This window comes from Pristis pectinata, chromosome 34 (genome assembly GCF_009764475.1).
Source record: "Pristis pectinata isolate sPriPec2 chromosome 34, sPriPec2.1.pri, whole genome shotgun sequence".
Classification (NCBI taxonomy): Eukaryota; Metazoa; Chordata; class Chondrichthyes; order Rhinopristiformes; family Pristidae; genus Pristis; species Pristis pectinata.
The window spans coordinates 2,618,799-2,630,644 of record NC_067438.1 but is presented as its reverse complement, the minus strand read 5'-3'; the positions used below and the strand labels follow the sequence as shown (position 1 = coordinate 2,630,644).

At 45.7% G+C, this 11,846-nt stretch overlaps 1 protein-coding gene across 1 annotated transcript; it reads right to left on the bottom strand.

Annotated features, from left to right (window-relative positions):
- Nucleotides 1-547: 547 nt before the first annotated feature.
- Nucleotides 548-10,738, bottom strand: LOC127585810 (zinc-binding protein A33-like). Its single transcript, XM_052043506.1, has 6 exons — nucleotides 10,328-10,738; nucleotides 10,142-10,237; nucleotides 9,685-9,918; nucleotides 8,386-8,408; nucleotides 8,170-8,288; nucleotides 548-1,219 (listed from the first exon to the last, which is right to left on the bottom strand). The coding sequence occupies exons 1-6, from the start codon at nucleotides 10,736-10,738 to the stop codon at nucleotides 609-611; spliced, it is 1,494 nt and encodes a 497-aa protein (XP_051899466.1). The 3' UTR covers nucleotides 548-608.
- Between the last annotated feature and the right edge of the window lie 1,108 nt (nucleotides 10,739-11,846).

Genomic DNA, 11,846 nt, shown 5'->3' with positions numbered 1-11,846 from the left:
ACACTGAATAGTCCTGTACTCAACAGTACAGTACCCTGGCGTTATACATCGAGAGACCTGAATCATCAGTTTCGTGTGCATTTTGCAGGGGCAAACTATTTCCGATCATCAACCATTCTCTGTATCTCGAAATTCCGTTTGTTTTCCTCTATGTTTGCAATTTCCGATTTCATGCCTCCCTCCTGTTTACACCTCCCGCGGGCGACCTTCCCATTCCTCCTCGAACCACCACTTGTGCCAATCACACTCTGCTGGGCTCTAGCTAATCACAGACTGTTGCAATGGTCCTCGACGACCGTCTCCACGTTTAACTGCAACGTTCAACCTGTTCCTCGTGAATTCGATTGAATCTGGGTTATATAGGACTGGGAGAGTTAAGAGTGAGGGAACGGGGGTAACTCACGAATCTGCGTCTGCAGCTGCTGCTAAATGCAGAGGGCTCCGCCTTTATATTTTCATCAATGTAATTTTTTTCAGTTGACAGGTGCACTTAACCCACTAAAATTAATGCTTCAACCACTGTAATAACAATTCCTTTTTTATTTCACTCTTCGATTGTTTTATTTGCAAGCTGATTTACAATACTGAAATCAGGGGTTACACGGGAGTCAACCTGTTGTCAACGGGGTTTCTGCGCCACAGCCCCCGAGCTCCGCTCCTGACGCAGCAACCCCGGGACCCGACTCTTTTTCCAGATCCAGAGCGCAACCGGAGCAGATTCTCAGACAGCGTGGGTCGACAGTCCGGAAGAAAGGATAAAGTTTCTCAGTGAAGTTATTCCCACTGAAGGAGTATATATGGGACTTGTTGTCCACACTGTAAAATGAAACTGTCCCGAACTCATAATTGAGAAAGACTCCCACCTTCTGTGGGATGGTTTTGAAAGGCAAATATAATCGAATTGAAGTGTTTGCAAAAAGCCTGTTATCCATCCGCCCGATAGTCCATACACCAGCCTCCGTAGTCAGTATCGCACGTTGCTTCCTCTCCACAGACTCTGCGGCGACTCCCAGACCCCAGCGCCGATTCTTCCCCACATCCACCTCCCAGTAATATCTCCCCGATGTGAATCCCTCCGATCCCAGCACACAAGACTGGACATTAAACCTCTTGCAGGTGTCCGGGCGTATGCATGAGTTCCGGCTCCATTTCACACTCTTCCCATCCTCAGACACTTGGAGTCCCGGACCCGCTGATTCCACATCCAGGGTTACAGAGACTGGGGTGAGAAGCAGAGAATTAGAACGTTCCCGGATATGGTGGGGTGACTCGGGCAGCGTGCTCCCGGAACACGGGGACAAGCCATTCGGGTTCAGGAGCAGTCCGGCACCCAACACAACCCTTTCTCGCAATTTCACTCAACCACATCAGATGAAAGAAAAAAAGGCCAACACAACAAACTTACCTTGGCCTTTCTTAGTTGATCGGAATGGTGGGGAGAACGGACAGGGGAAGGAGGCAGGGACTGCGAGATGGGGAGATCTACTGAGGACAGTGGGACAAGATGGCAGAGAGACAGAATGAGTTGTGGTGAGGAAATGATAATGAAAAATCAGAGAGATCGTGCTGCAGCGGGGGGAGGGAGGGAGTCGGGGAGGGGGCGTCGAACAGACGCGTTGAAGAGAGGACGTGGGAGAGAATTCAGTTGAGGAATTGAAGGGTGTTTGAAGTATCGCGAGTGAGGATCAAGTGCTTGTGTATTAAATTGGCATGAAGAATGTCACGGAATCATACAGCACGGAAACAGGCCCTTCGGCCCATTGATTCTGTGCCAACTATCGTATATTCATTTACACAAATTCTGCGGAAATCCCTTTTTAATTATCCGCACATTACTATCAATGTCCCTTGGATTATGCCAACTCCATACAGACAGAACCGAAGGTCGGGATCCTACCTGGGACGCCGAAACTTTCAGTAGCAGCTGTACGGCTGCACCATTGTGCCGCCACTAATGTTTGGCTCAAGGGATAACTTTCAAAATATTGCAGAGCGATAGATGCTCTACGATCTGCGGAACCACGAGCCAGAGTCAGGTCGACTGCGAAAATCTTAGCACTAGGTTCCGAATATGTTGTGCGGTAACAGGTGAGAGGCGGCGCCCGTCTGTCTTCATACCAGGCCGGGAGCCAGTGGCACTGCGCACCGACCATGGTCCGTTGTCACACGCTACTCAGCGATCCGCGGCATTTAGGCGGTATCCGGACTTAGAGATGTTCAGTCATCATCCCAGAGCCCTTCCGTTATAATCCCCAACCAAGCGCATACACAAATCTCCAAAGCTGCGGAATATACATACATATATATATATATATATATATATATATATATATATATATATATATATATATATATATATATATATATATATATATATATATATATATATATATATATATATATATATACATACATATACATATACATATGTGTGTGTGTGTGTGTGTGTGTGTGTGATTCTGTACGTGCATTTTTAGAGGTGTACTAAACTTTGTAGTGTGCCCGTACACCCGCCTGTTTGTGTTAATGAGGGTGTGTTGCATTTCCAGGGGTTCCACAAAAATTAGAATGGATTCGAACACGATTGCGTGTGTTTCTGAAGAGCGGACTCAGAGATTCGTCCGACAGCCAGTGTATTGGTCGTCTTGCTCCTGAGTTGGTTGTGAAATCTCCATCTGACTAGTTGAAAATGACGCGTTCCAGAAGGCGCAAAAAAAAAAATTGCTGGAGGAACCGCGGCAAGGGGCAGGATCTGAAACCTGCATCAGATCTGAGCTTGACGGTAGAAGATAGACAGTATGAAGAAGTGAGAGGAAGGGGTGAGACAGGGGCTGGTAGGTGAATGATGGAACCAGTTCAGGAGGAGAACGATTAAAATGGAGCCAAGTGAAGAGGTGAAGCTCGTGGGGAAGGCTGTAAGGTGATGTGGAAAATGATAAGAGAGGGAAGCTGGTGGGTGATACATAGAATCAGATCAGATTAAAAAAAATAAGCGGATGCAGCCAGGTGTGGAGTCAAGCGGGAAGAAGCTTGAGTGAGATGTGGAACCTGATGATGGAGATGGAGATGGGCAGATGAAATCCGACGGGGAGGCAATAAGAAGGGTGCGCCAAGGGGAAAGAAACCCAGTGCGTGGATGTGTGTGGATGATGGGAAACTGAAACCAGGTTGGGGAGTGTTACGAATATAAGTAACCGGTGAGGGGATGGCAATGGCGAACAAAGGGGTTGAGAAAGTCGGTGGACTAGTAGGAGTGAGAAGAGAACGCCGAGGTTGCGGCTTACCCGAGACAGAGAAATTCAATGTTCACATCATTGGGCTGTGGAGTAGGAGGTGACAAACAGCTTTCCAGCAGGCGGGTTGCTACTGGAATAATACCCTCATTCTCGTTCTGTCTTTTATGAATGTCACTCCTTTTATCTCAGACTCGCTAGTTAGGGGGAAAAGTCAGGAGTACCTGCGGCCGTAAACTTGACGCAATTATGGCGTGTTGCCTCCCCGGTGCCAGGGTCGGGGACTTCTCGGAGCGGCGACATAAAGCGGCTCAGGGATGTGGGGGTGTGAACAGTCAGAGGTCGTGGTGCATTTTAGTACCAATGACATATGTAGAAAGAGGGATGAGGTCGTGTGCAGTGAATATACGGAGTTGGGAGAGAAGCTATAAACCAGGGTCCCAAGGGCAGTAATATCTGGATTACTCCCAGAGTCACGTGCTGGTGAGTGTAGAAATAGAAAGAAAACTCATATGAAAACTTAGTGCATGGGGCAGGGATTGAAGTTCTTGGGTCTTTGCGATATCTTCTGGGGTAGAGGTGACCTGTTCAAGAGAGGTAGGTTGCACCTGAGCTGGAGCGGGTCCAATATCCTTGCCGGGAGTTTTGATGGTGCAACCCGAGAGGGTTTAAACGTGAGTGGCAGGGGTTGGGGTACTGTGCGAAGAGAAGTCGGGGGATGGTACTTTAGCTAATGAGAACAAATTTAGTCGTCAGGACAGATAGGAGCACAGTAAAAGGAGAGGGAATGCGACTGGTTTAAATTGCCTTTCTTTCAATGCAAGATGCTTGATAAATCAGGCCGATGAACTCAGGGCGTGGATTGGCTCTGGGGACTGGGATATCATAGCCGGAACAGAAACATGGCTGAGGGAAGGGTAGATCTGGCACAACAGTGATCCAGGATACAGATGCCACAGGTGTGACAGAGGTGCAGGTAGAAGAGGTGGGGAGTTGCCTTCTTTATGGAAGAGAACTTAACAACGGTCTCGGAGGGGATATTTTTGGGGGGATCATTCTGTGAGGCCATATGGGTAGAACTTAGAGAAAAGGGATGGTCACTCTGATGGGATTATGCTTATAGACCCCTCCCCCAGTCGTCAGCGGAAATTGGAGGACCAGATATGTAGAGAGATTGGAACTGTTGTAAACATAATAGGGTAGTATGAGCGGGAGATGTTAACTTCCAGAATATTGCCTGGGTCAACCATAGTGTGAAAGACTTGGATAGAGTTGAATTTGTGAAATGTGTCCAAGAAAGCGTCCTTGATCAATATATAGAGGGAACAACTAGAGCGGGTGCAACACTAGACCTCCTCCTGGGGGATGAGGTGGCGCAAGTGGCGTCAGTGTCTGTCGGTGAGCATGTTGGGTCCATTGACCATAATCCTACTAGTTTTTAAATAGTCTTGGAGAAGGATACAGTTGGTACACAGGTTAAGGTCCTGAATTGAGGGCAGAGGAAACGTTGGAGCCATTAGGCCAGATCTAGCATGATTGATTGAGCGAGATTGTTTGCAGAGAAAGGAGCGTCTTCCAAGTGTGATTTCAAGGGCACAGGGCCTGCATTTTCCTCAGGGGGAAGGGTGAGGCTGAAAGATTTCGGGAACCCTGGTTGATGAGAAATATCGAGACACTGGTTGCGCATACATTGCGCAAAAGCAATTGGGAACGGGGGAATCTCTTGAATACCAAGAGGAGTGCACTTAAGAGTGAAGTTAAGCGGGAAAAAAGAGGATATGAGAAGGATCTGGCAGGGAAGCTGAGGTAAAATCCCAAGAGATCCTGTGGGTATATTAAGAGTAAAAGGATGGTGTTGGAGAGAATATGTCCCCTTAAATATCAGCATGGCTGTCTCTGCTTGGAACAAAAGGAAATGGATGAGATTTTTAATTCTTATTTTTCCAGATTTTACTGTGAAGAAAATGATGGAAGTTAAGGAAATGGGGAAAATGAGTGGTGTTGTCTTTGCCCACATAAGAATCAGCAGGGAGGAGGTATTGGAGGCCTTAAAGTAGATCAAGGTGGATAAATCCCCAGGGAATGACCTCGTGCATTCTAGGACCTTGTGAAGAAATTTCGGAGGCTCTTGCAAAGATTTTTGCTTCATCTCTGGCCACGGGTGAGGTTCCCGAAGACTGCAGAGTGGCTAATGCGGTACCATTGTTTAAAAAGGATAGTAAAAACAAGCCAGGAAACTACAGGCCAGTGAGTCTGATATCGCTGATGAGTAGATTGATGGAGGACATTCTAAGGAACAGAATCTACCAACATTTGCAGGAACCGGGTCCATTTCGGGACAGTCTTTACGGTTTTGTGCGTTGGAAATCGTGTCTGACACATCTCTTGGAAGTCTTCGAGGAGGCAACAAGAGGGGAGATGAGGATAGAGCAGTGCATGTTTTCTATAAGTACTTTAGCAAGGCTAACAGGTTCCTCGTGGCAGGCAAGTCTGGAAGGTCAGATAGCATGGGATCCACGGGCAAATCGCGGATTGGATTAATAATTGGCTCATTGGAAGGAAGCAGAGGGTGATATTCGAGGGTTGTTTCTCAGACTGGAGCCCTGACTCTAGTTGTGTGCCACAGGGGTCGATGCTGGGACCTTTGTTGTTTGTAATTTTTCAACGATTTGGTTGTAAATGTACAAGACATGGTTATTAATTTCGCGGATGATACTAACGTAGGTGATGTTGTAGGCAGTGTGGCAGTTATGAAAAATTTCAGGGGGATCTTTATCAGCTCGGTATGTGGGCTAAGGATTGGTAAATGTTTTTCAATCCAAATAAATGAGAGGTATTGCAATTTGGGAGATCAAACCAGGGTAGGACTTATACGGTGAATGGCAGGGCGCTGGGGAGTGTTGTGGAACGGAGGGACCTCAGCGTGCAAGTGCTCAATTTGCTGAAAGTGGCGTCACAGCTATATAGAGTTGTGAACAAGGCGTTTGGAAAGCTGTCCTTCATTAGTCAGTGCATAGAATACAGGAGTTGGGAAATTACGTTGCAGTAATAAGACATTGTTGAGGCCGCACTTCAAGTATTGTGTACAGTGTTGGTCACCCTGTTGTAAGAAAGATTTTATTGAACCAGGAGTGCAGAAAAGATTTACCAGGATGTTAACTGGAACTGGTGGTCTGAGTTACAAGGAGAGGGTGCGTAGACTTGGACTTTATTCCCTGGAACGCAGGGGACTGAGAGGTGACATGATTGAGGTGTACAAGATCATGACGGGCATCGACTGGGTGAAAGCACATAGTCTTTTTACAAGAGGGAGTGGTTGCTAAAAATCAAGAGGGCATAGGTGTAAAATCAGAGGCGCAATATTTAAAAGGGACATCAGGGGCAGCTTTTTCATGCAAACGGTGGTGCGCATGTGGAATGAGGTACCAGAAATAGTCGCTGAGGCGAGCACATTAGCAATATTTAAAAGCCACCTGGATAGTTACATGGATAAGAGAGGTTTAAAAGTCTAAGGGCCAAATGCAGGCAGATGGGACCATAGAACTATAGAACCATACAGCACAAAACAGGCCCTTCGGCCCACCATGTTGTGCCGTCCATCAAACCACCCTCACACTACCTAACCCCTTCCTCCCGCATATCCCCCCATCCCACACTCCTCCATATGCCTATCCAACAAGCTCTTGAACCTGTTCAATGTATCTTCCTCCACCACCACCCCAGGCAGTGCATTCCATGCACCAACCACTCACTGGGTGAAAAACCTCCCCCTGACATCTCCCCTGAACCTCACACCCATAATCTTAAAGCCATGCCCTTTCTTGAGCGTTGGTGCCCTGGGAAGGAGGCGCTGACTGTCTATCTATTCCTCTCAGTATTTTATATACCTCTGTCATGTCTCCTCTCATCCTCCTCCTTTCCAGTGAATAAAGCCCTAGCACCTTAAGCCTCTCGTCATATTCAATACTTTCGAATCCAGGCAGCATCCTGGTAAACCTCCTCTACACCCTCTCCAATGCCTCCACATCCTCCCTATAATGAGGCGACCAGAACTGAACACAGTACTCTAAGTGTGGCCTAACTAGAGTTTTGTAAAGCTGCATCATCACCTCGCGGCTCTTAAACTCAATCCCGCGATTTATGAAAGCCAAAATCCCATTGGCCTTCTTAACTGCTCTTTCCACCTGTGAGGCAACTTTCAATGAACTGTGAATATGAACCCCCAGATACCTCTGCTCCTCCACACTGCCAAGTACCTTGCCATTCACCCAGTACTCTGCCCTGAAGTTTGTCCTTCCAAAGTGTACCACCTCACACTTCTCCGGATTGAGCTCCATCTGCCACTTGTCAGCCCAGCTCTGCATCCTATCAATATCCCTCTGTAAGCTCCGACAGCCCTCCACACTATCCACAACACCGCCTATCTTAGTGTCGTCCGCAAACTTACTAACCCAGCCCTCCACCCCCTCATCTGTCATCTATAAATATCACAAAAAGTAGAGGTCCCAGAACCGATCCCTGCGGGACACCACTAGTCACTGCCTTCCAATCCGAGGGCACTCCTTCCACCACAACCCTCTGATTTCTACATGCAAGCCAATTCCTAATCCACACAGCCAAGCTTCCTTGGATCCCTTGGCTTCTGACCTTCTGAAGAAGCCTACCATGAGGAACCTTATCAAACGCCTTACTAAAATCCATGTAAACCACATCCACCGCACTGCCCTCATCAATCTTCCTGGTCACCTCCTCAAAGAACTCTATCAGGCTTGTGAGTCAAGATCTTCCCTTCACAAAGGGAAGTGCTCGCTAGGCAGCACTGTCGGCATCGACGAGTTGGGCCGAAGGGCTTGTTTCCCTGCTGGATTATTTTATGACTCTAATTAATTTATAAAAGTGTCTGATAAATTAGAGCAAAAAACGGAGTCAGTTTTACCTTGTGTGATACAATTGAATTCTTCATTCAGTATGGCTTTCAACAAACTTGCGTGATCGAAATTTTTAACTGCCAGGGCACAATCCATAACTGATAATTCATGGTCTTCCTCACTGAACCTGTCAGTAGTAAATATTTTGTTATGTACTGAATATAATAAATCTTTGAAGATACTTGATAACTTGGTGCAAATATTCCTTAAGCAGTATGTCCTACCTTCTCTTCCGAGAAGCTTCCTCCTGAAATAAATAAAATTTACATCTGAATTGATGGAGAATGACCATCCATATTCCAATGTCAGGCATTTCATCTCAGTTAAAAAAAAAAATGTTGTGATAATTTCAATGGATCAAACAGCATCTGTGGAGGCAGAGGGGTGGTCGACGTTTCAGGCCGATCATGACAGGTCCTAATGCAGCTTTGACTCGAAACATGGACCATCCCTCTGCCTACACAGATGCTGATTGACCCGCTGAGTTCCTCCAACAGCTTGTTTGCTTTCTTGCTGCAGAGAACAACATCTGCAGCATTTTGTTTCTCCATTTCAAGTTGCTGCAAGCTGCTGAAAATCCCCAACACGCCCTTTCGTTTACACATAGGTAGGAAGAGGTAATCGGCGATACTGCACAAGAGTAGAAAGTGCAAGGAATAACTATGACAGTTATTCTGTTCCGGAGTGGATGCAACTACAGAGTGAGCGGGAACGACTGAACAGGCAGGAAACAGTTATATGGATAAAATGAGAAGAATAATCAGAGGCAGGCATTTAAAATTGTCAACAGATGTGAGATAGGATGTGGAAAATATTTCTATTGCCCTGAGAAGAAAACTCAAAGATATATCATAGAATTTCCTCATGACCATATTCTGAGAAATAACGTAAAGTAAAACCATGAAGAGAAACTTCAGGGACAGAAAGGGACCACATAATTCAGAATATTATTAACGGGCATATTGAGTGAACACGACGTCATTCGGTCCGTGTGGAACAGATTCTGCTGCGAGGCGAGTGGCCTGTCTTTTTGATGCAGAGCCGGAATATTGAACATGTTTGAAATTCAACCGAGAAAAATAACACGAAATGGTTGTTAACGGCTGATGTCCACCAGATAAAACTGATATGTTATTCACGTTCGTAAATTCAACATTAGTTCCCACTCACCGACATAGTACACCTCACACCCAGTACACCAGGTATATTCACAGCATCTGAATGCAATGGGATTTTAATACGAACTTCAGTGGGATATTAATCAAGGGTTAAGGAGAAAAAATCGCAAGCTCAGTGTCAACATCGCGGAAATTCATCCCATACAGGTTGTTGGCAGTTCACAGATTCCACAGTTATTGTGAGGGGCCAGTTAGCTGAGCGAGAAAAGCGGCTCAATCCGGGAATATTCTCTGGTTTTAATCAGTTGTGAATAATTCGTAAAATTTACATTTATGTTAAAATTGGTACCTGCCATTTTGTGACCGCGCGTCTTCACGGAACTAAACTGAAAGGTAACCCCTCACCTTCAGAAATATCAGGCAATCTCGCTGTTCTATCCGTTCCTGTAGTTTTGAAAGTTTCTCCTGAATAGAAGTTAAATTGCTTTGAATCTCTCGAAGATTCATCTTCATTGGATTTAGAATTCTCTCCTCTTCTTCCCTGAGATCCCTGAGTAAGCGCTGTTCTTTCTCATTGAGTATCTGGCGCAAGTCATCAAATAGCGATTCGATGTGGATCGTCAGACTGTGTGACTGCTCCTGTGAAATGAAATGTGAAGATTATTATTAATGATAATTTCTTTACGTTAACTTAAGTTTGTCCCGTTCGTAGAGTAATGTGCTTGCGAAATTCTAATCCTTCTGGCATTTATACACTGTGAATATATCCCCATGACAGCTATAATCCTGCACTTGAAGTCATTATCAAGCACTAAAGAAAAAATCGATCCAAGACCAGAAAGCTGGAAGCCGGAAAACTCACCTGAACTTCAGAAATCTTTTGCATTTGCTGTCTCTCCATTTCCTCGATGTCCGACCTCTTGTTTGTGAGAGATTCCAGGGAAAACCTAATCAGATTCTTGGGGTGGATTTGAGAAGTAGACAACATTAGAGTTAGAAATGCATTTTTTAAAAAATGTAACAGTGATCTGCGTCCGTTTGCCTTTACCTTGTAGATTTGAACGGCTTCTTCAATCGGCAGGAAGCGGTGCTCCCTGTGTTCCCGCGAAGTCGCACAAATCACGCAGATCAGTTTCTTATCAGTTGCACAAAACAGCTTCAGTTCTTCTCGATGTTCATCGCAGTGAGGTTTCGCTTCCTCCTGTTTCAGGATCAGTTTTAATTCTCGACCTTTCTCAGCCAGACTTCCTAAGGCTCGATTTACCCTGAGCACGCGGTCTGAAATCTCCGCGCCACAATTCTGGCAGGAGATTGTCTCGTCCCTTTCCCAACACTGTGTGATACATTGGCGACAGAAGTTGTGCCCACACTCAACTATGACCGGATCGGTGAAGAAATCCTGACAGATGTGACAAATTATCTCCTTGGTTAAACTCTCCAAAATTTGCTTCGAAGCCATCTTAATAGCTGGCACTTCCTGGTTCAGCATCCTCTTGAGCAGCAGACGAGCCACCGCGATAGTTCACTCAGCATGCAGCATTGAATGCTGCGCCAACTACTGTTATTTCGCTGCAAAATATACCGGCGGAATGAACCCTGGCAACTTCCATATACATCAGTGTTTGATTAAATAATCCTGCAAATTACTTTGCTTCTGTGTCCACAGTGCTTTGAGATCAGGAGCTGGGACGTCATGTTAACGGTGTACAAGACACAATTAGAGCATTGTGTGCAGTTCCAGTCCTCGTACTATCGAATAGATGCGATTAAACTGGGAGAGGTGCAGAACAGATTCACATGTATTTTGCCCAGGTTTCTACGGATTGAGTTATAAGGACAGACTGGATAGGCCGAACTTGTTTACCCGGGAGTGAGAGAGGCTGAGCGCTGACCTTATAGAGATCTATGAAATCGTGAGGGGTACATATAAAATAGACGGTAACAGTCTTTTTGCCTGGGTGGGCGTCTAAAACTCAGGGCTTAGGGCGAATGTAAGGGGAGGGGAGATTTAAAAGAGACCTGAGCGGCACGTTTTTCACATACATGGTGGTGGGGAAATGGAAAGATCTGCCAGAGGAAATGGTAGGGGCTTGTGTACGTACTTCATTAAAAATGTATTTACAGGTACATGGATAAGTGAGAGTTAGAGAGATATGACCCAAACGCCGGCAAATGGGATGAATTTTGGTCTGCAGTGTGGCCAGCATGGACAAGTCGGGCCTGACCTTATGATTCTGATTCTACGACTCTGATTGGGTGCTGAAAATAATTGAAATTGGCCCCACGTGTTCGGCCGAAGAGTTCACGAATATCCGCCGGTGGCTGCTGTTAAATTCACAGATCCCCGCGGGAAGGGCAATTGCTTAAACCATTATATTTTCATTGGTATATTTTTTTCTTTAAAGAATACAGTCAAGCCACAAAAGTTAAGGGTTCAACAGCTTTAATTTCAATTACTTTTTATTTCACTCTTCCGACTGCTATTTACGAGCTAATTTACAATGCTGAATTTGGAGATTAAATAGGAAAATAGGACCCGTTCAGCGACAATCTGCTGTGAGCGATGT

What these genes read in the sequence shown, in the direction of transcription:
- LOC127585810 (XM_052043506.1), bottom strand. Translation starts at nt 10,738, where the DNA reads ATGGCTTCGAAGCAAATTTTGGAGAGTTTAACCAAGGAGATAATTTGT. An exon ending in AAAAGATTTCTGAAGTTCAG is followed by an intron (nt 9,919 to 10,141) that starts GTGAGTTTTCCG and finishes TTCATTTCACAG; the next exon opens with GAGCAGTCACACAGTCTGAC. An exon ending in ATTGCCTGATATTTCTGAAG is followed by an intron (nt 8,409 to 9,684) that starts GTGAGGGGTTAC and finishes TATTTATTTCAG; the next exon opens with GAGGAAGCTTCTCGGAAGAG.